Source organism: Daucus carota, chromosome 6 (genome assembly GCF_001625215.2).
Source record: "Daucus carota subsp. sativus chromosome 6, DH1 v3.0, whole genome shotgun sequence".
NCBI lineage: Eukaryota > Viridiplantae > Streptophyta > Magnoliopsida > Apiales > Apiaceae > Daucus > Daucus carota.
Genome location: NC_030386.2, coordinates 28,636,784 through 28,660,437, shown reverse-complemented (window position 1 = coordinate 28,660,437; position 23,654 = coordinate 28,636,784). Strand labels below are relative to the sequence as shown.

The window sequence follows — 23,654 nt, the reverse complement described above, 5'->3', positions numbered from 1 at the left end:
ACGATAAAAAGCAATGTAAAGCTCACCGATCAACTTTCAAAAATTAGGAGACTAACTCATTATACCTTTGTCACATACTTTTACCTCAATATGTATGGGTTCATACTCCAAAAAAAAAATCCACCATAATTTCATTGTGCATGCAATTACTTTTAAATTAAAGACTGATAATAGAACCAAATCTCTCTAATTTCAAAAGGCAAGGAAAACCTAATACATGTACAAACTGTGCTGGTAAAATAAATATTACATATAACTCCACGAAAAAAACAATAAATAAAAAATCTCCCTTCACTCTGCAGCTGCAACATTTTCAACAATTACCTGATCCAAGTTCTCTGGTGTATCGTAGACAACTTTTATTATATCGGTCATCTGTATCGTAGACAACTGTTAACAAATCGGTCATTTCCTTAATTTTTGCATTGACTTCTTTTTTGGGTGCAAGTGCAACTACACTCATTTTGAAGTTGTCTACAAAGTATGAGATGAGACCTTGGGAGATTGAATGTTAGACTTCGAGCATACTCCAAATCACTTAAGAGAGAATTTAAAGGCAAAGATTCAAGTTATCTACAAAACAGACAGAAGTCTAAGAGTGGATATACATATGAATGTCATATATTATTGAGTTTGAAAATTCTAGACTTAATAACTGCGAATGAAAAATGGTTTTCTTGATAGAGCTATTCATGCTCCTGTTTATAAGCCTTGAAGTAGAAACAGGTGGGCTTGGTCCTGAACATGAAAGATCATGAAAATGAACCGGAATAGTAACATAAATATAAATTCTTTGGTCATAAAATGTGTAAATATTTACCAAACAGATGAACACCAGATCAACACCACGCAACCTCCTTTGTGATGGTGTGAGAGTTTTTTGAATGACACCACTTAACTTTGAACTGACTAAATTAAAAAGTCATGATTATATTGAATTATACATCAGAAAATAAGAACACGTAATATATAAATACCCGATGCCTGGCTTGAACTTATGAATCCCTTCTGTGTAATTCCGGTTGGACTTTGAGTCCCGAGCGCCGAGCCTGTCTTGAAAACCTGTTATGTCTTAAGATTAAACATGGATAATAAGATTTACAAACCATCAAAGTTATAGTTTTTCAAATTAAAAATGGAAATTAGACATTTGTGAGTTCGGACTACTATCTCATCTCCTCATCAAATATATGGCTGGTGAACAAAATAGATAATAACTTGATAAGGTCCTCGACTACAAAACGAAACAATGCGAGACAAATTCTAGGGGGATTTTGGTCCGGTAACATCCGATAGTTATTAATAAAATAATGTTAAAGCTTCATGTTACATGTAATTGCACAAAATAGTAACACTGCATAATTTGGTAGCATATATCAGGACTTTAGGCTTCGACACCTTCTATATTAAAGAAATTATAGGGGCCTGTTTCGGATGCAGCATAATTCCTCCGGAATCTAAGTAATTAAAGAAGATGGTTAGGCTAATAGCAGCTTCTACTATCATCACTGTTTCAGAATGCAGTGTGCTGCATTCCTTAACTATCCGTCTCTACATAATATGTTCTACCTATATGATTGCTTTAATGCATAAGGTTGAACTTCATTGTGGATATACTCCCTTTTACAGGAATGCTACCCAGATTTTACCCAGAGATCTAGTATTATTAGACTAAAGCCAGTCGTAGACCAGTTTTATTTTTGTATGCCTGCATTTCTATAGGATTTGTCAAAATAGACGGATAACCAAATTCTAAGTGATCAAGTATATAAATTGACTTGTCACCTTTTAGATTCACTTGAATCCACCAGATTCCATATCCTTGAATCTAAATGTGGGCAAAATAAATATATTGCCAAGTCACTGACTTTGACTTTTGGGAGCTTGTTTATTTAATCTGTGGAATTTGGTGTATAATTTAATGCTAACCTTGTGCATGGTTGCAATTTATTCTGAAACTGACAGATTAAATAATCAGGTATCAACCAGGAAGCTGCTAGAGCTCTAAGCCTCTAACCAACATCCATTGTCCATGTAAATAACAAAACCCAAATTTTATAAATTAAAAAATCTAACTGTGGGGAATATAGAGAAAGGTTATCATTCTTTACAAAATACTTTTCTTGCCAACAAAGGTTTACAACTTCAATCAAATCTAATAGGACCAATACTTGTGCATCAAAACATTATTTGTTACCAAGTCACCTAGAGGGAGTCGAGCTAAAACTGCAATATCATTAATTCTATTTTAGAAAAGTTTTTTATATGTTAAGCTATTTACATAAAGCGTTAACTAAAAATATACCTGCGCGGGTGTGCTGTAAGTTGTACTGAGGAGTTCTTGCATCCTTTTGAGTTACAGATTGTTGTGTGTGTGAAGTAACTTGTTTTTTAGCATCTTTGGTGGGCATTATAGTTCGCGTTGAAGTGCGATTTGCAATAGTTATTGCTGTGTAATTATACAATCCAACTAAATTAATCAAGCTAAGATACACTGTAATTTTATAGTTACGTATAAAAAAATAGGCAACTATATTTAGTCACTAATCATTTACAGTCACTTATTGATATTACCTGGAATCTGATTTTCCTTCCCTTGTTTTGTAACCATTGAGCTTGAAATTTTTAAGCCTGAAATGGAAATATAAAAGTGAAGCAATGCATTAATTTACATGTTAGTAAATCAATGTATACATAGAAGTTAAATTTAAATATATTATAAATGAACTATCAATATAAGCTAATGACACCTAAATTGTCCAATGTGCCAGACGTATTAGCTGAGCTTAAAATTTAAAGATGTCAATTCACGGTTGTGCTAACTGACAAAGGTTTGCATACAATGCCGTCACTGATGACTATACCAGCAAATATAGTTGTAATACCCCATTAACAGGAACTTTTGGATGGGTATGTGGATTGGATGAAATGTGGTTTTGATGGTAAGTTGATGGTGCAAACTTTTCAATTGGATCCATGCATCTTCTGTAAGCTGCAACAAATATGGTTCTTTGTAACAAACTTAAACTTAAAAATATTAAATTTAGACTAAATGATATCATTAACATCCATTACAATATTTGCGTGAAGGAGACAAATTTAAGAACAAAGATGGACTTTTATAACCTAGCACAACAGCAAAAAAATTATAATTCATAACCAATCAATGAGTGCGAAGAAGTGTTATGATCGGATGTTGCAGTAGAATGGATCAATGTCACTGATTCTCCTTGATTTGAAATTCAAGGAGGAATTGGTGCCTGAAATCATGGCTCGAAATAATAACTGTCTTAAATTTTCAAAAACTTCCCCAGATCATTCCATCAGTTTTCGGATTTATCAGAACTATTAAGAAATAGAAGGACCAGTTACAACAGAGTCTAAAAAACTAAAAGAAAACTCATCACTGCTATCACATAATGAAACATCACAGAGAAGTAGCGAACTGACCATTATCCATGGTTCCTGATATGCAAAAATTGATGCCAGCAATCCACTTGCGGTAGAATTATGATCAGAATTCGAATGAGAATTTCATGAGGTCACCGGTTTTCTAAAATTTGAAATCGAAGGAGGAAATGGTGCTGAAATCATGGGTTACCGTAACTGACAATTGAATTCAAAAAAGTGTCGGATCGCTTATAAAAGTCCGGATCCGAGTGAATTATGTGTATGTACCAGTTATAACTTGCGATGGGTCATACCCGTTTTGTAATGGATGATCCAAGATGACTGGTAAATTACAAAGAACACCCTAGAGCAGAAGTAATTAACATAACTGAACTAAAGCAGCAGTATGACAACTTAGTATCCGTATAGAGGATAAGTGGATAACTTATTATCTATGGAGTCTAACAACTTGGTATCCATACACATATCCTAAGTGGGTTATTCATAGTTAATGAGCCCGTATAGCAGGAATCAGAACCTAAATCCTGTACGTTAGTGTTTGGGTAAGCAATTTGGTTACTTGGAATGGGAACCTCATTTAGCCATCCCCATTAGGTAGGTTATCATTCCCTGGGATTTTATATCATCTCTGTAAACATTTATCACCATTTTCATACCCTTAATTCTCATTCCAATCGATGATCCAAACGCCCACTAAGTAATGCTATTTCAATATACACGATACATTTTCCAAATGAACTACATCTTTAACATTATATCAGCAAAGCTGGAACACAAAGAAATCTGAACATCTAATATAAGATTAAAGGTTTTTTTACCCGGCAAAGAATTCCGGATAATTCCTTTGCCACTGACACTGTGATCAGAATGTGCAGTGTGTTTGCTCCCTTGAATTAAAGATTCACTGTGCTTTTTCTGTTGTGATGCAGTATACCCCACGTTCATTGTAACCTAACACAAACACTTTGTATCAACCATATCTTAAAGTAAGGAAAACCCATCTAAGTATTATTATCAGCTTTTAAAAATAAGATAGTAATCATGGTACAGTTTTATGATGGCTAGTGCAATATTAGATAGTTTTCTCCCACCCGGATGCCAATATCAAGAATGCATGACAAACCCTAAACGTAAGATATAAAACTAATTTTCAATTAAGAAAAACATGTGAATACAATTCAGTAAAAAGTGATACCTCTTTCCTCTTGTCTCGTTTTCTTTTGACCTCATGAAATGGATCTGAATATGAGAAAACGCAAAGGGACAATCAAAAAAACAGACGAAATGATAACATAAAAGCAATGAAAAAGGTATCGTGCAACAATGTACAAATTTTTCCACATTACATCCTGTAAACCATAATTATCAAGTAAAAATACCATATAACCTGAAAAAAAAATTGAGCAGAAACAGTCCAAATAATTCTTGTATCCATATCAGATGTATATATACCACAGAAAATGACATTCAAACAGAAGAAAACTGAGCAAATATAAATCATTAACTTTCACAATCCAAATTGAATAATCATTTCAAGTAATCTGACAAAGTGTAAATGAAAACTTAAATACTACCTTTAGAGTAAACCCTTTCCTGTCCTCAAAACTTGAAGCAATACTAACAAATTCCCCTGCTTTATGGCAGGAAGACTCCATCCCAAGATTTAATTCTCTAAGCTTGTGCTCTAGTAGAGCGCTCAAAACATCACCTTCTATCACGTTACATACCACTGTCGATGACATTAAACCATCAGTACGACCTGAATTGTAAAAAATACACTTTCACCTTGGAAGTTTGCTAAAAAGGCAATACTCTGCTCTATAAAATCCACAGGGGTCTCATCAACAGGAGAAGATCGTCCCGTTGGAGCTGTAAATCTAAATGAAACATCTATTTCACATCTTTTTTTAAAGCTCTAAAAGAATCAAACACATATGTAAGATGATTACATTTATCTAAAGAGTCCATACAACAAACCTGTGAACAGAGCAATAAACGTGTAGTGTACGATCTATAGCACAAAACCAAGATTAATCAGATTGCAAGAGTTGTGTTAGATTCTTGTATCTGCAACATATGGAAAGGACAACGATCAGAACACCACATAATTACCAGACACATATGAGCACATATCTGCAGTATACAAAGAAGAAGCCGAACTCGCCATTACGTGTTGAAGGAGACAGAGGACCCAAAGGCACACGCTTACAACCTGCTCGAGATTAAAACCATAAATAAAAACACATCCGATTATATTTGAATATCTGAATAAACCATGATACAATACAAACCTGTTCCATCTCGATCGTGCTATCACAATCACAATTCAAAAACGAAGAATGAAAGCTGGAAAGAAATTTGAATACATAAATGGTGCATAGATGGAGAGTAGTTTGAAAATGAAAGTCGTGCCTACAAATGTGGGAAGCAGAACTGACTAAAAGACTTGAAGTTTCAATCCGGGTATAACCCGATTGTCCTTCAGTTATAGCATGCTGCCGTATAAAATGAACTAAAAGTGGGTATGGATCAGACCCATGTAAATGTGGACTATCCATCTAAAGGGTAAAAAGACATAAACAGTCCTCTGTTGAATATAAAATTTTAAAAAGAAAGGGTATAGCTGGTCATTTTTCATTTGCTTTGTATTCAGGAATTAGGATTATATAGATAATATTAATTTTGTTCTTTTATTAAACCTATGGAAATATGGTTCTTTCAGAGAATATAATTTTCTAATATATTATTCTTTTATTAAGAGAAGATAATTTTCTTCAAGTACAATTGTCTTCACGCAAGCTAAAAAAACCGTTTATAGAGATGAACACATAATCAATTCCCTAGATGCAACTTGTGATTCAATTGAGCTCAATATTATTGATAGGAACTAGGAAGTAATTAAATATTATTTATAAATTTATATATGATTATTATATCATATATTTTATAAAATGAAAATAGGATCAATTATATATCAGAAAAATATTTTCTTATCAATACAACTAATATCACCAACAAATTTAATAAAAAATAAAATAATACATCATTAACAAAATAATATATGTTTTTTAAGTTTTCACGCAAAAACCTACATCTTTTTTATTATTATTTTAGTTAAAATCAAGTTTAAATTTTCAAAATAAAATTTGAAAATTTTAAATCTTTTATAATTAACCGATATTTAAAAAATTGTATTTTGAGATATAAATTATTAAAACTAGAGAAGATTAGCAAGAAAAAAATGCAGTAACCTCTAACAGTGACCGAAAAATTGCTGAGAAAAAAAGCATATGAGAAGCTACAGAGTACAGTTGCTGTGAGGCTGTTTGTCCGGGCTTAAAGTCCGGGCTTTAAATCATTTTTGGCTTTAAACTGAAAAATATATGTTTGTGTAATAAGTCGGAAATCAGCTTAAAGTCAGAAGCTGACTTAAAACCAGAAGTTAATTTGATGTACTTTTTTCAGTGAATAATTATTTTTGAACTTTTTTTTGATAAAAATTACTCCTAAGTCATAAATTACTCATAAATAATTTTTATTTATATTATTATATTTTTGAATAACTCATAAGTCATTAATAAGACAAAATTACACAAACAGACATTTTAAGCTCTCAGCTTATCAAATAAGTCATGTTAAGTCATAAGTTACTTTAAGTCATAAGTCATAAACTTAGCCAAACGGACTCATCGTCTCCAAAAGAAGTTGCAGCTCTTCTCTTCTCAAACGTACAGAGAGTCATATATAAAATATATGGAGTATAAGTTCAGCTGGTTAAAAGTATACTCTTGGTCACAGATTTGACTCACAAAGGGAGGAGAATTTATGATTATGTCTCCTGAGTCATAGCCTGTCGTTTAAGTGCGATTTACCTTGGTTCACGTGGTTTGCAGGCTATTACGTGAACTCGTGGGTTTACCTGATGCGCACGTGGCAGCTGCGGGTTCATACTTAAAAAAAAAAAAATTACGAAAATTTATAATAAAAAAAAAAGTTAGAAGAGAGAAGAAAATGATGGGCACAGAAACGCTAACACCACAGTGCAAGGAAATGACCAATTTCTTTCACCGCGGAAACGGGGACCCATCAACTTATGGCCGGCAGATGTACACTCCAAATCATACATTCATACCTGGTCAACACATTGATGTGATTCTAATCTATTGCCTATGGACGCTGCTTGCTACAAGTCTACGTTGTGGGTTCATGCGTAGGACTTGGTAGGGGTGAGCATCGGGCGGTTTGTGCGGTTTGGAGGGTCAAAACCAAACCAAACCGAAATAATCGGTTTTTCAAAATCTTAATCCAAAACCAAATCATTATGTTTAAAATTCAAACCAAACCAATCCGTTTAAAATGGTTCGGTTCGGTTTGGTTTCGGTTTAAACCGTTTTTTATATGTAAAACAAAGTTAGCAACAAAATTAAATTTTAACTTGAAAAATAAGGAATGAAAAATTCAATTTATATTTTCTATTTAATCATATTTAAAGAGGTTACAAGAATATATTAGCTTGATAAATAAAAAGAGACGTAAGAAAATAAAAAAATGTGATTCGTATACTTTTATAAAAATATAAATAAAAAGAATGAAAACATTATACATACATCAAAATTAATATCATAAATAGAATAAATAATATTTTTAAAGAAAATCTTTACTAGGATACCTTTTATATATTTAAGATTTTACATTTTTATGTAGATTATAATTTTATTTTTAATAATACATTATTAGTACATGTCTCTGTTCTAAAAGTCGGTGATTAATCAAAATTAATCACCGATTAATCCATGTTCCGTAGCTCGCCGAACTGATTAAATATCCGATTATTCTGATTAATCCCCGATTAATCACCGATCAATGCAATTAATCTCCGATTAATCCTTATTCCGTGACTTCACCGATTAAGTCCGATTCCCACTTTTTACAACACTGGTACATGTATATTAATGTTTAAATCTACACATTCGGTTCGGTTCGGATCTATCGATTGGTTTGGAGGTAAAAACCGAAACCGAACCGAAATAATTCGGTTTTTATAATTTGAAACCATAATCAAACCAAACCGTTGAATTCGGTTTGGACGGATTGAATCGGCCGGTTTCGGTCGGTTTGGAGAATTTTTGCTCACCCCTGAGACTTGGGAGTGTCCAGGGCAACAGGACACTCGAGCGGTGGTCTAAAATTGCAAATATTGATCGGAATCTAAATTTTCACAATAACAAGCTAGATGTTAATCCGAATTTAGATTAGAAAATAATATCATTACCATTTATTGGTTTAAAATTTTCTAATAAATTAATATGATATTTTATCTACATTTAATTCTATTATGTAAGGAGTATTAGAAAATAGAAATGATACGTTTAATGCAGAGTTTCCCTCCTTACAAAAAAAAAATAAAAAAAAATTTGAGTTTCCATGATATTCAGGACTAACTTGAAACTTTCTTTATTTAGTGTGTGCGTTTTGCTCGGGTTTTTAAACCCGACTCCTAGAGTTATAAGTTAGAATCACTTATTTTTATTGTTTATTTAAAAAATCAAGAATTATTTATAAAAAGTTAAGAATCCGGACTTTTGTTTCATACCTTCTACTTCTTTCTCAAAAACTTAACCATTTCTAAGTCTTAATTTGCTTCTATCTTGTACTTCACTTTTTTTTTTATTTTAAACGAGAAACACTTATTTTAGACTCGTCTAAACGAACCCAATATCTCCTGACATTCGTTATTATAAAGTATCAATCTTTTAAAATTTTAACATTTTTTCACAGAATTTTAAATCCATATAATATCATTTTTCTGAATATTTGTATACTATTTTTAAAATTTTTGCTCTCTGCTCTTAAAAAAAACTATAAATCCGGCCGTACAAGGAACACTGATTCATGAAACGCATTTGTGTTCTATGCACAGTAGTTTTTTTGACAAACTTTGCACAATAGTTTATATCAAAAGAAAATATTCCAATATGTTAGCATTAATGTGTGAGAGTTAAGTTCCATGTAGTCCACGTTCTGCAATTATAAAATGACATAAAAAACATTGCAAAATGTATTAAACTTGTTATTTTGTAAAATACATTCTATAAATATCACTATTTCATGAAAAATATTGAAAATCATTTATGTTCGACAAGTAGAACACATATGTTCTGTAATATGTAAATATGTTCTGCAAACTTAACATGTTTTGCAGAATAATGTATTTTTTCACTATTTAACTTGTAGAATGTTTAGGATTGTCAAAATTTTTAACAAAATAATGATGTTTATAGAACATGATTTGCAAAATACTCCCTCCGTTTCAATTTACATGTCCTCTTTTAAAAAAAACTTGTTTCAAATTACATGTCCACTTCAACTTTCAATACAAAAGTATATTTCCAAAGTCAATTCTACTCCACATATCTCTTATTTATATTTCCTAGATCAATCTCACTGCACATATTTTGATTATTTAATGTAATTAATTTGTGAACGATCACTTTTTTTAAACTGTGTGATTTTTTTAAAGTGGACATCTAATTTGAAACGGAGAGAGTAACACATTTTGCAATGTTTTTATGCCTTTCTATAGTTGCAGAACATACGTGTTCTACGGTACCATAATAAATATGTGGACTACGTGAAATTTGTTCTAATTTGTGAACTACTAAAATAAATTTTCAATCCGAAATTGATGACTGAATGGGACTCCAAAATGTAGTAAAAATGAATCAAATGCGGCCATTCTGTTGTTGTAATTATCTAAATTAAAAGTGTTACAAGCAGAGTAATATTGTGAAAAGCATCAGAATTCTTGAGATATACTATTACATATATACACACACGAAATTTCATGTAGATTTAACATACTCTAGCTTGACGCCCTTCACTGATCTTCCTCCAGAGGAGGAGCTAAATTAAGATCAAGATTCAAAGCTTTTCTTACTGTTTGCTTGCTAGTTATAGTCGCATCATTTTGTGTACAATCATTCCCTTGCACAACCGACGACGAATCCGAACCACTACACGAACCTCCGTCGATTCTCACCGGAGACAATCTCACCGGATAGGCCATACCTGATCGGAGAAAAGCCTCGTAGTCATACATCATGACCTGACTCGCCTGATGATATCCCACCGGCGGCTGGTAGTGGTGGCGCGTGAGTTCAAGTCCGAGAGGAGCGTGAGTAAGCATGTCGCCAGTGCTACTATTGCACGGACTATGAAGAGTGTTGACGTAGGCGGAAGACGAAGGGAAGTTAGTCTTTGCTTTATGACCACGGAAGTCTCTAGCAGCCGTGTCATAAGCACGCGCCGCCTCTTCGGCTGTGTCGAAAGTGCCTAGCCAGACGCGTGTCTTCTTGGTCGGATCACGTATTTCGGCGGCGTAACGGCCCCACGGCCTCTTTCGCACGCCTCTGTAATGGACCTCCTTCACATCACTCGCGGCACTACGTTTAGCCAACTTAGATTTATCCTTCATCGCCATTTAAAATAATCTCGATACGTTATATTTGTGAAAAGCGGAGAGAAAGAGATAGAGATGATTGTGTTGGGGAGAGAAGTGGAGGGGAGAATGTGAAAAATATATAGGGAGGGGGAGAAGGGAAGGGATTGACCGGGTCAGGCAAGACACGAGGTACGACTATGGGACTATGGGAGTAGAATAAAATAAAATAATAATGGTGGATCTAGTGTTAATTAATGCTGGTAAAGGGGAGGTGTCGTGTCGGCCAATTACGTGGCACGCGGCATCTTTGAAACAAGCAAGCAGCTGCCATGCTAATGCGAGAGGCCTTGGTGACTCACTGACGTCTATACGCTGGAGTTGTTACAAACTACTTTCTGCTGCCGCCTTTGTTAATTTTTTTTATTCTTTATTTGTACTCCTATACTCTAGTAAACACGCCTGGGCCGGGGCCCACTACTCGATTTACAACTAAATGCTTTACGAGTTTTTGATATTTTTTTCAAAATTTATATTCACTCCATTCTGACATGAAATAATATATATTCCTTCTATTCTATTTTATATGAATATTTTTTGTTTTTCAGGATATTTCATATTTCAATAAAAATTGAACTTTTTATTTATAACATATATTTAAGGTTATTATAATTAAATATTCATAAATTAACCTCATTTAATATACACTACTTTTTTATGTGATTAAGATAAAATTAAGTATTTATTTCTTAAAAACCGTCAAATAGAGTCGTGCAATATGGGACGGAAAGAATATATGCTGTCTTAAATTAGCTATCATTTGATTTTATATACATATTTCAATATGTAAAATAATACTCTCTCTCTTCCTTTCATTTCTTTATATTTTATACATTGCTCAACATGTATTTTAGTTGCTTGTAAATAAATAAATAAATATAATTTTAGTTTTAATGTTGTGCGGTGGATCCGACTTGTATAATTTGTTTCTAACAACTCTAGACGTGTGTACTGTGTAGTGTGTACTGAACTGCTACTACAAAATTACAAATCCAGGAAAAATCCTGAACACGCGGTCTCTTATCCTCATGTTTCGTGCAGGCGATATACAAGTGCTTGATTTAAAGTCAGTGAGCCTAGACTGACTTTAATTTGCGAGTAGGACCACCCAGGAAGAAGAAGCTGTTTCCATAATGGAGTATACGCTTGGCCTGTTCTTCTCACTGCCCACTTCTCTATCATCTACATTGATTTTCCAATTAAGCGGCTCTGCTTCCCTCTACGAGATTTATGTGTGCCAGTTAGAGGTGGCAGTTCGTTCCGTGTACTTTCATGTCGTATGCTCAAAAACCAAACACAAAATCGAGCTGTTTAGCGTTTGTGTATTTTCGTGTCGTGTATCTTCATTTTCGTGTCGTGTTTTGTGTAAAATCGAATTTAAATATAAATATAAAATTAATATATAAATTAATGTAAATATTAGATTTCTAGAAAAAAATTTACAAAATTATATGAAATATATATATATATATATATATATATATATATATATTTTACTCATTGAGTAAAGTTCTATGGAGACCACTTTATTTGGAGACCGTGGAGACCACTTAAAATATTGCATAAAAACATTACAAAACTCATAATTTTGCAAATCAAAATACTGCAGAATACATTATTTTGTGAAGAAATATCACCAATTCATTAAAATTATTGATGAACATCTATGTTTAATAAGTAGAATGTGTATGTTCTGCAAATTGAACAAATGTTCTGCAAACTAAACATATTCCGCAGGATAATATATTATATAATATTCTACATGCAAAACATACATGATATTCAAGATTTTAAATGATATAATGATATTTGTACAACATGATTTGCAAAATTATGAGTTTTTCAATATTTTTATGCATATTTTACTTGCAGAACATAAACGGTCTCCACGGTCTCCAAAAAAAGTGGTGAGTAAAGTTCTATGGAGACCACTTTTATTGGAGACCGTGGAGACCACTTATGTTCTGTAAGTGAAATATTGCATAAAAACATTGCAAAACGTATAGTTTTGCACATCATGTTGTACAATATCATTATTTCACTTTAAAATCTTGAATATCATATAAGTTTCGCATGTTGAACATTACAAAATGTTATATTCTACGAAATATATTTAGTCTGCAGGACATTGTTCAACTTGCAAAACATACATTATATACTTATGAAACATAGATGATCTTCAACAATTTTAATGAATACATGATATTTGTTGAACATACTTCACAAAATAATGTATTTTATAGTATTTTGATTGCTGAACATAAGTGGTCTCTACGGTCTCCAATAAAAGTGGTCTCCATAGAACTTTACTCTCATTTATACTTACAATATTATAAACTATGCATTGTTTTAAAAGAAAATATACATATATTTGTTATATATATATATATGGGGCTGTTATACAGCCACCGTTGGATAGGGAACCACCAGATCTGGGCTGTTGGATGACAAAAACTCCCCGCAATGAAACATTGCGGGTACTCAAGACCCCGCAATGTTTCATTGCGGGTACTTAAGTCCCTGCCATGAAACATTGCTTCATTGCGGGGAACTCTGAAACATTTTACTTCCCTAAATTATCTTTCCACTACTTTAGTTTTAGTTAACATTTTTACTTTCATTTTAAATTTTAAATTATTTTTATTCATTTTAAATATACGATTATCTTCATTAATTCAAGATATATATATATATATATATATATATTAAAATTTAAATTTAAATATTATTATTCAAAATAATTATATCACTAGAATGTATAATAATATTAAATTATTTGTATATCACAAATATTTTAAAATATTTAATTGTTTATAATTTTAAATTACAAAATTATTTTTTCTTAATATTTTTTGAAAATTTTAATTATTTTATATGTTATATTTGTTTAAAATTTTAATTTTAATTATTATACTAATACATTATATCACCCCGCAACGAAATTATTTGTAGACTTGCGACTATCCCATCTCCCATCCCCGCAATGAAACATTGCGGGTACTAATACTCCCCGCAATGTTTCATTGCGGGTACCAATACACCCCGCAATGTTTCATTGCACAGAACTTTTACTCCCCGCAATGTTTCATTGCACAGAACTTTTACTCCCCGCAATGAAACATTGCGGGGATCGTAATTAATGTTTTTACCTACCAGTATCAACAAAATTACTCTATCACCTTCTCTCATTTCATTTTTTGAATTTAATTTATTATTTGTTGTTTGATTTTTTTTATTATTAATGTAATACATTACGTTTTTGTTTGATATTATTTTATTATGATTTGAAATCATTTGAATTTTTAAAAACTTAAATAAAATATTAATTAAATTTTATGTTTTTTGTTTTGAAATTATTTTATTATAATTCGAAATCATTTGATTTATTATTAAAATAAATTATATTATTAATTAAAGTATGTTTTTAATTTAGTTTTTAATTTTTTGGTATTGTTTTATTATTATTCGAAATCATATGAATTATTATTAAAATTAAAGTATATTATTAATTATATTATATAATTAATTTAATTTCTTTTTATGAAATTGTTTTATTTATTCGAAATCATTTGAGCTAATATTAAAATTAAAAAATATTTTATTATTTATTATATTAATTAAATTAAATTATTTTGTAATTAATATAAAATTGAATTTTTATAACCACAATTTTTAAATAAATATATAGCAAAATAACATTCTTATTCATAATGTCAAATTAATAAGAAATAAATTAAGTTAAATTACCAATTTCAATATACAATAAAATTTATTTATTATTTATCATTCACAATGTCGTAGAACCGGAAGGTGCAGTGTTCGAATCGTGAGTTATGTGCCTTGGAGTATAACATACTGCACGTAATGATTCATTGCAGGGTATCTTTTAAAAAGTAAACTACCTGCAATGACTCATGGCGGGTATCTTTTAAAAAGTAAACTACCTGCAATGACTCATGGCGGGTGTCTTTTAAAAAGTAAACTACCCGCAATGACTCATGGCGGGTGCCTTTTAAAACAAATACCCTATCCACCTCACTCAGTCACCTTTTAAATGAAGATATAACACCCCACAATGATTCATTGCCGGGTACATAATCCCCACAATGTTGCATTGCAGGTGTGGAATTTAGGTAAAGTATCCCTGCTATGCTTCATTGCGGGGAAGATAAGATTATTTATTTTATTCAAAATATTTGAAAAAGTTCAATAAATTGTAAGAATTTATTCAACTTGAGCTAGAAAATATTAATATATGTGTTCTTAGTAATATTTAAATAATTTAAGTGACATTTAATGATAAGTTAGATATTTTTCTTTGATTTGTATTTGTTCGAACTACTTGTACATACGAGAATTGGAAAAAGTTAATAATTTGTCAAAAATTATTAAATTCTAGCAAAAAATACTAATCATATGCGTTCTTACTAATATTCAACCAATTTAAGTGATGTTTATTCATAATTTCGATATTTATCTTTGATTTGAATATGTTCGAGTACATTTGAAAACACTACCAGTACCAAAGAGAATTGGAAAAAGTGAATAATTTGTAATAAAATAATTCAACTTTAGCTACAAAAAGTTAATTAACCTTAAAAGAGCATGTGAGCTACATAGTTCAAACATGTGTTCGATATATTTAGGAAACAAGCAGTAGTATTCAAATAAGTAAAATTATTAGTATAACAAAATGACATAAAATAGTTAATAAGATAAAAATATATAGAAATTAGATAGAAAATTATTCATATATTGTACTAAGAAAAATCAAAATTTTCTCTTATTTCTAACCTTAACAATATATATATATATATATATATATATATATATATATATATATATTTTTTTTTTTTTGACAAACCTTAACAATATTTTTAGTTTAATTTAAAAATGTTAAATGATAACAATTTAATATAATAAACTCTACAAGGCATATGATATGTAAAGGAAGGGTAAAAGGGTCCAGGGAATAAAAAGAGACTCCCTGCAATGAAACATTGCGGGGATTTGTATACCCGCAATGATTCATTGCGGGGTCTTTCATACCCGCAATGTTTCATTGCGGGGAGCCTTTTTTTTAGCCGTAGGATCACAAAATGGAGGGACGTGATCTGGTGGCTGGAAACCGGACCCTGTCCACCGGTGGCTGTGGACCGGTTTCCATATATATAATATTTAAAATTAAATATTAATATTTAATTATAAAATTGTATTTATTTCGTGTACTTTGTGTCGTGTCGTGTACTCAAAGGATAAACAGACCGACACAATATCTCAGTTGTGTAATTCGATCTCAGTTGTATTATTCGATCTCATTTTCGTGTCATGTACTCAAAATGCAAACACAAACACTAAATTTTCGTGTCGTATGAAAAATTGCCGGTCTAATCCCAATTTCCCACCTTCATAAAATCAACCACACAAGTTGTGTTCTCATAAGTATACTGTTAGGTCCAATCAGACGTAGAAGGGGGGGGTTGAATACGTCGTACCAATTTCTTCGATTTAATTTAATTGCGGATAATCTTGTTTTAGTCCATGTTAAATCAATCGTAAATAAATAACTCCAGCAAGTCGGGGAATATTCTTTGTATTAGAAATAATCCTCGGGTGCTACAAATTCCAACACAAGTGTCGGCTGCAGAGACTACAATCACTCTATTACAAACTCTCGATAAAAACGATCTTCTAATTTAACTCTCGAGAATGTGTATAGTGTGTGCACTTACAAAGTGTGTAGTTGTTCTCAAATGAAAACACAAAGCTCTATTTATAGGCTTTACAAAATCTAACCATGGTTAACGAGTTCGTCCTGGACGACTTGAGTTCGTCCTGGACGGATTCGTTTTATAAAAATAAAACTAAGTCATATCATCACTTCAAGTGGCGCCAATTCATAATACATATATAAATATATGTATATGTATCACAAGGTTGCGCTTGGTGAGAGTGAGGTCAAACATGGCGCCAGGGAAGTCAAACCTTGCGCTTGCACTGTGTCCTTGACTTAGAGAATTTCTGAACTCCATGAACTTGCGCTAGAAACCCAATTTGGAGTCGCAACCTTTGACCAAGTCAAAGGTTGCGCTTCACTCTCCAACTGTCTTCACTGTAATGACTTAGAAACAATTTGAGTGAAGTTGCGCCTGGGACAAGATTTAGGGTCGCAACCTTTGACCTGGTCAAAGGTTGCGCTCCATCAGTGGTCACACATATATAGTGACTTAGAAACTTCTTACAGACTTATACTGTGAAGAGGAGAAGCGCAGGTTTTGACTTTGGTCAAACCTTGCGCCTCAACTCTTACACAGTGCAATGACTTAGAGAATTTTCTCAAGTCATTCCATTTTGCACGAATTAAATATATACATATATATATTTAATTAATTGTGATAAATTAATTACTTGAATTATTTAAATTCAAATAATTCACAATTAATATATATATATACATATATATCTAATTAATATGTCTTTTGGCAATAAATCCAGGAGTAGCTCGATTGACTTGATCAATTAATCCGTTGATCGAATCCACTGAATACTTTCGTACGTCCTGACGTCCTGTGCACTGGTCTGGTTCACGAACGACTCGAACTGAAATGATTCTTTGAATTCTTTGCTTGATAACATACTTGATCAGTCATTCCGGGTTAGATGTTGCTTCGATAAGTTTGATTATAAATAATCAAATTAAATATACTGGAATCTTCTGGTCTTTGATACTTGATCTTCAGGCAATCTTGATAGCAGAAACATATTGAACTTTATTCTTCACTGAGGCTTGAACATGTTAATGAACTTCTTCCAGTGGACGGATGCTCGTTTCAGATATCTTGATTGTCTTTGTCTGTTCGTATCGAATCTCCAACCTGTAGATTCCTGTATAATACTTACGTATTGTTTCCTGTCTTTTGTTGTGTTGAGTTATCGTAATTACAGTTACGTTACATTATGCTTTACAATACCATTTGCTTTTCAAATTCCATCCCATTAGCGGTCGTTTTAACCTTTTTTATAAATAATTTAAGGTATATAAAAGTAAATATAAATATAGTTTCTTTTTTGATTTTTTCATTTTTGGAAACATAATTGTTCATATCTTGTTAGATAACAATATTAAAATATAAAAAGCAGAGCTATATAAATAGTTAAGATGACACTACTACGAGACTACTAACTTTGCATTTTACTTATTCTGGCTTCACCGTTATTTACCAAAAGATGCCTGAATAAAGCAGACCACCCCATCAAAAATTAAACGTCCATTATCAAAAAACACATATTTTTAAAAAAGTGAATTTTGATAAAAAGAATTGTATTAAATTATTAATTGAACATTATATATGAAATATAGTTGATTTTGAAAATATTAATTAAAAATATGCGAATTTTTTTTTTGAAAATATAAATTTATATTGAAAATTAAAATAGACATATATTTTAAAACAAATGTTGATATGTATAAGGAAACGAGAAAGTAAGTCCAAACAAATACAATCAGTGCCGTACCCGTTTCTAACTCCTGTCCACGTACGATAAACAGATCTGAGATCTCAGAGTCATCCACCAAGTAGTACACACGGTCAGTGTCAATACTCAATACTACATGATTATAACTTATATTAGAGCATCTCCAAAATACTCTTCATTTAGGCTTCTAAGAGCAAGTCCAACAGCTGCCCTATTTGTTGTCCTAAATCATAATACAGGGCATTTGATGTAAAAACTTGCTCCAACAATGTCCTAGTGATGCCCTATATCACTAGGACAATCCATTCAAGCCCTATTTTTGAGGCACTCTTTCTCCTTGCCCTATCCCATATTTTATAATAAATTTTTACCAACACTCTCTTTCTCTCTCTATTTTATATTATGTTTTAATGATGAAAGTGAATTTTTAATAGTAAAATATTAAACATATAGTGAAAATAAGGCACATTGTTGGAGTTGAAGCTAGTAGAATATGTCCTAAACTACTAGGACATAATTTTTTATATTATATTTAGGGCTCCAACTAGGACACTGTTGGACTTGCTCTAACTTGAGATTTGAGGAGGGAGAGGAAAAATGTTGCTCCAAGAGACTCTTAAGTGACTCTTAAATCACTAAGAGCCTCTTGTTTCTCTCTCCTCTCTCCTCGAAGTTAAGAAGAGTCTCTTGTTTCTCTCTCCTCTCTCCTCAAAGTTAAGAGCCACCACATTGCTCCTAAATTATTTTTTCACAATAAAAAAATCCTTCCCTCCAATTTACCTCCATCTTTCCATCTCTTTTGTTATAGTGGAGCCCAATATATGAATAAAATATGAAATAGAGAAGAGATGTAGAGAGTATTGTTGGAGTTTACACTCTTAACTTTATCCTAAATTACTAAGTGGGTGTTTGGTAAAGACTTATAAGTCCAGCTTCTGGATTATAAGTTATGAGCACTTATTCGTACTATTTGTGTAATAAGTCAAGAAGCACTTATAAAAAGTTAGGAATGCTAGCTTTTGTTTCAGAGTTTCTACTTATTTTCCAAACACTTTAATCACTTATAAGTCTTATCTTGCTTCTAACTTCTACTCCACTTATTTATTTTAAGCAAGAAACACTTATTTTAAGCTCACCCAAACAGCCTCTAAGAGTCACATTTTTTATATTATATTTAGGAGCCAACAAGGAGGCTCTTGGAGATGCTCTTATCATTAAAAATTACCACAATTTAACTTTTTTAATTTAAATAATTATTTAACCGAAATTCAAGAAATTAAATAATTCTAATCTTACAAATAATAAAGAAAATATAACCAAAAACCAAAAAAAGAAGAAGAAAGATTGTGCAATGAGAATGAGCAGTATCAAAATTTCAAGATATCCGGGCACACCACTCGAAGCACCTCCAATATTATAATGACACATGTCACACATTTTTCGAAGCTAGGAAGTTTGTAATTTAAGGTTCCATCAAACTTGCATTATTGGAAACTGGTAGGAATCTTCTCACAGTGGCAAAAATGGAGAAAGATTCGGCAGTGAGTTGGAATTTTCAAGGCAGCAACAAGGTGAAGGAATCGTCTACACATTCCATCGCGCGGGTGGTGGTGGAGGTGATGAAAAATGTTACTGCTGGTGAGAAATTCATACACCTCGGTATCGGCGATCCTTCGACTATTCCATGCTTCCGTACAGCTGTTGCAGCTGAAGATGCTATTATTCAAGCTCTTCGGACCAACACTTTTAACGGTTACTCGCCAACATCTGGTCTTCCTCTGGCAAGGAGGTACCACTTAGATCTTTTATAGGCCTATGTTTGACTTAAACGAGAACTATGTTCGAGAACTCGTGACCCTGGAATTTATTTGAATATGATCATGTCTTAAAGTATTTATTTGGCAAAGTTTAATATTTGAAGATGAATTTGTGTGAATTTCCCCCAACAAATATGTGGTTATGTGATTGTGAAAATGACATAATACACTTTTGTAAGGCGCACTTCTTATATTGGAATCAATCATTAGTACTATCAGTTACAAGAAGCTAAAAGTAGTAATTTTATCAATGTCAAAGTTAAGCTCTAATCTCCGGTTTAGTTGAGAGGAATGAAATGGCGAATAATGAGATTGGGAAGAAAATTTGAAAGAAAGGAAGGATGTGAGTAGGTGCAATAGAAGATATCTGAATTATAATGAGGTCTTTGAAGAAAGTTTGCGATAAATCTTTCTTCAAACTTGTGGAATGACTGATTTTAATTGAGTGGTTTATGCGCATAGAGGGGTCCTATTACTATTAGTGTGAGTAAAACGAATCATACATTGTTAACTAAGATTTGAGAATTTTTTTTGGTTTTTTTCAACCTGATCATCCAAATGTACGAACTCCAGATATCTCCTAGACAAAGATCAAGTCAACTTACCAATTCTCTTAATACCTTAAACTCTTAGACGATATACTTTACTTGATCTCATATATCTTTATTTCTCATGGTCAAATTATACATGGTTAATAAGTACAATGTGAATCTACAGCTAGACTATCTGTTTTTATTTATAATATAGTGCATATGGGATCTGAAATGTCTTCCTAACAACAAAAGTTAGTATATATTACCTTAGGGGTCCCCTACAATGCCTGAAAGAATTTTTTTTATTATCTTTCTTTTGTACTTGGTAATCAATCATGTAGAAATGCATCTTAGCCTGAGAATCCAAGTGTTCTGTACCAGCTCTATCGCAGAATATCTCTCTCGGGATCTCCCAGACAAATTGTCAGCTGATGATATTTACTTATCAGTTGGCGCCAGGCAAGCAATAGAAGTAGTACTGACTGTGCTTGCTCGCCCTGGTGCTAATATTTTGCTTCCAAGACCATGGTACCCCTTGTACGAAGCTTTTGTTGCATTTACTGGTGTAGAAGCACGACACTTTGATCTTCTCCCAGAAAAGGGATGGGAAGTTGATCTTAACGCCATAAAGAATCTTGCAGATGAAAATACAATTGCTATGGTTATAATTAATCCAGGGAATCCATGTGGAACCGTTTTCACATATGAGCATCTGAAAAATGTAGGTTTTAATTTTTAAACAACACTGATATGATTTTGCTATGGCTAGTAGATCTAAACTGTTAAATTTATTGTAGATTGCAGAAACCGCAGAAAAGCTTGGAATATTGGTAATGTCAGATGAGTCATATGGACATCTAGCTTATGGGAGTACTCCTTTTACTCCGATGGGGGTGTTTGGATCAGTTGCGCCTGTCATTACTATTGGCTCTTTATCAAAAAGATGGTTTGTTCCTGGTTGGAGGCTTGGTTGGATCGCAATAAGTGATCCCACTTGCATCCTCCAAGGATCCGAGGTTCCTTCTCTCCGCCCACTTCCCTTTTTGTATTCAGCTGATATTGATCCAAGGAAGATATGTAATAATGGAGGGACGTGGTAGTCGTTCATGGCAATATAAAAAGGCTAAATTCACTAAATTTGAATTAACTTAAGGTCACTGGTCAAACAACATGTCTTTGAGTTTCAGAGCTAAATAAAATTATGTTTCTAAATCCAACATTTGTATGAATCTAAGCATGTATGCGATGAATAAATATTGAGAGTAGTTTTTACAAACTGATGCAACTGTGTTTGTCATTTTGATCTCAGATTGTTGAGGGCATCAAGAGTAATATCGACATAAGCTCTGATCCTACAACATTCACTCAGGTATTTAAATAATTAGCAGACATTTTACTTTGATCATATAGGTTCATACACGTATTTTATAATGTTTAGGCGGTAGTTTGAAAGTTTGATTCACTCTATATACATTTCATTTAAGACTTCTACTTCTAAATTCTAATACAGCTTTTAAATGTACTTTCAGGGCGCGGTTCCTCAAATCCTTGAGAAAACAGATGCGGAGTTTTATTCTAAGACCACAAGCATACTGAAAGAAGATGCAGAGATATGCTGGGATTTGCTGAATCATATCCCTTGCATTGCTTGTCCACACAAACCAAATGGAGCCATGTTTGTAATGGTAGTGACACCAAAGATTCGAAAAGCCTGTTCTCATGCTTCTAGTATATACACATTTTCAATACTTCTGTCGTGTTTTGTTTCAGGTAAAGCTAGACATTTCACAACTAGAAGATATAAGTGATGATATGGATTTCTGCAATATGCTTGCTAAAGAGGAGTCCGTGATTGTTCTTCCTGGTAAAATTGCAAAGCCGCTTACAATTTCAAAATTCTAAAAATCAAATAAAATTAGTAACCTCATGAGATATCTTTACTACATTTGCCGTTGCTCTTAAAGGAAGTGTTTAGTAGTATTTACGTAAAAAGTAATGTCGTCTGCAGGATTTATTCTGGGGATGAAGAATTGGTTACGAATAACGTTCGCCCAGGAGCCATCAGTTTTGAAAGATGGCCTTGGGAGGATGAAAGCCTTCTGTTCAAGGCATGGCAAGAAAAAGTGAGGATAATTTTTTTATTCTGTGAGTCTTGGCTATGCACCAAGATCCCCTCACCAGTACCAAGTTGAAAGATTGCTATACTGTCTTGTTGGTTAGAATCAGCGTTATAAACAATTTGCTGGGTGTTGTCGCCATTTATGCCTAAAATATACAGTACTCATTACTCACCCTGTGGTGTAGTACAGTTCGTCATACACAATACTTGTTTTTTTTACTTGAGAAATAACAATGAAACAAATCTGATGCTCGACGTCTTGGCTAAGACATGACGTGAAGATACTCGACATGACGTGAAGGTACTCGACATGAACGTAACAGCATGAAGAATAAGTCTTGTAACGATCCTAAGAGTTAGGAGGAGGTTATTCTTTATCCCTAAACTATAGGAGTAAGTGGAGAACGTGGAGAAACAACCTAGGAACGTGCATAAGTGTTGAGGGGGTATAAATACTCATGAAAAAAGAGAGGTACATAACTGATACATATCATCTACACACTTCTACATGCCCACAACTTCATCTTCTACCCCATATCACTCATAAAGCATCAACCAAGCTTAAGATCATACAAATCAGTACACGTACATATACATACATTAACATATGATAGCTAAGCTTCTTCATCTTCTATCAAGGGAGCTCTACATCTTCATCTCCCCGAAATCATTCTGCCGACGGGTGCAACGTCAAGGTTAACCTGCTGCCGACGGGTGCATATTGCTGACGGACATGAACTACTTCTGAAGCCGACGTCTGCGTATTTATGTACTTGTATCATGTATTTCTCATACTTGTA

General features: G+C 32.6%; 3 protein-coding genes across 43 annotated transcripts; 1 reads left to right on the top strand and 2 right to left on the bottom strand.

Moving 5' to 3' along the window:
• Positions 1 to 110: 110 nt before the first annotated feature.
• LOC108224720 (uncharacterized) lies at positions 111 to 5,893 on the bottom strand. 40 transcript variants are annotated; one of them, XM_064080667.1, is made up of 10 exons: positions 5,703 to 5,892; positions 5,572 to 5,623; positions 5,389 to 5,478; positions 4,986 to 5,140; positions 4,607 to 4,650; positions 4,230 to 4,362; positions 2,575 to 2,631; positions 2,306 to 2,449; positions 978 to 1,071; positions 111 to 905 (listed from the first exon to the last, which is right to left on the bottom strand). In XM_064080667.1, exons 6-10 carry the CDS (start codon positions 4,354 to 4,356, stop codon positions 593 to 595), a joined length of 735 nt encoding a protein of 244 aa, XP_063936737.1. In that variant the 5' UTR covers positions 4,357 to 4,362; positions 4,607 to 4,650; positions 4,986 to 5,140; positions 5,389 to 5,478; positions 5,572 to 5,623; positions 5,703 to 5,892; the 3' UTR covers positions 111 to 592. The 40 variants fall into 40 exon arrangements, 34 of the variants coding, with proteins under 34 accessions (XP_063936737.1, XP_063936746.1, XP_063936753.1 ...); XM_064080676.1 differs by adding an exon at positions 2,886 to 2,992 and having other exon boundaries at positions 3,161 to 4,362; positions 4,986 to 5,478; positions 5,576 to 5,623; XM_064080683.1 differs by having other exon boundaries at positions 111 to 738; positions 821 to 905; positions 4,986 to 5,478; positions 5,576 to 5,623.
• Positions 5,894 to 10,120: 4,227 nt separating this feature from the next.
• Positions 10,121 to 11,062, bottom strand: LOC108225207 (ethylene-responsive transcription factor 4). The gene has a single exon (XM_017400031.2). The coding sequence runs from the start codon at positions 10,889 to 10,891 to the stop codon at positions 10,289 to 10,291; it is 603 nt and encodes a 200-aa protein (XP_017255520.1). The 5' UTR covers positions 10,892 to 11,062; the 3' UTR covers positions 10,121 to 10,288.
• Positions 11,063 to 19,800: 8,738 nt separating this feature from the next.
• LOC108224339 (nicotianamine aminotransferase 1) lies at positions 19,801 to 23,109 on the top strand. 2 transcript variants are annotated; one of them, XM_017398914.2, is made up of 7 exons: positions 19,801 to 20,174; positions 21,117 to 21,456; positions 21,533 to 21,751; positions 22,045 to 22,104; positions 22,265 to 22,420; positions 22,506 to 22,599; positions 22,744 to 23,109. In XM_017398914.2, the coding sequence occupies exons 1-7, from the start codon at positions 19,909 to 19,911 to the stop codon at positions 22,860 to 22,862; spliced, it is 1,254 nt and encodes a 417-aa protein (XP_017254403.1). In that variant the 5' UTR covers positions 19,801 to 19,908; the 3' UTR covers positions 22,863 to 23,109. The 2 variants fall into 2 exon arrangements, with proteins under 2 accessions (XP_017254403.1, XP_063936016.1); XM_064079946.1 differs by having other exon boundaries at positions 19,832 to 20,174; positions 21,090 to 21,456.
• The last annotated feature ends 545 nt before the right edge of the window (positions 23,110 to 23,654 follow it).

Excerpts from the sequence above, each read along its gene's own strand:
- LOC108225207 (XM_017400031.2), bottom strand. The coding sequence starts at position 10,891 with ATGGCGATGAAGGATAAATCTAAGTTGGCTAAACGTAGTGCCGCGAGT.
- LOC108224720 (XM_064080667.1), bottom strand. The coding sequence starts at position 4,356 with ATGAACGTGGGGTATACTGCATCACAACAGAAAAAGCACAGTGAATCT. Across the intron at positions 2,450-2,574 it reads GAAGGAAAATCAGATTCCAG|CAATAACTATTGCAAATCGC; the intron begins GTAATATCAATA and ends ATAATTACACAG. Across the intron at positions 906-977 it reads AAGTTCAAGCCAGGCATCGG|TTCAAAGTTAAGTGGTGTCA; the intron begins GTATTTATATAT and ends TAATTTAGTCAG.
- LOC108224339 (XM_064079946.1), top strand. The coding sequence starts at position 19,909 with ATGGAGAAAGATTCGGCAGTGAGTTGGAATTTTCAAGGCAGCAACAAG. Across the intron at positions 20,175-21,089 it reads GGTCTTCCTCTGGCAAGGAG|CCTGAGAATCCAAGTGTTCT; the intron begins GTACCACTTAGA and ends AATGCATCTTAG. Across the intron at positions 21,752-22,044 it reads GCATCCTCCAAGGATCCGAG|ATTGTTGAGGGCATCAAGAG; the intron begins GTTCCTTCTCTC and ends TTTTGATCTCAG.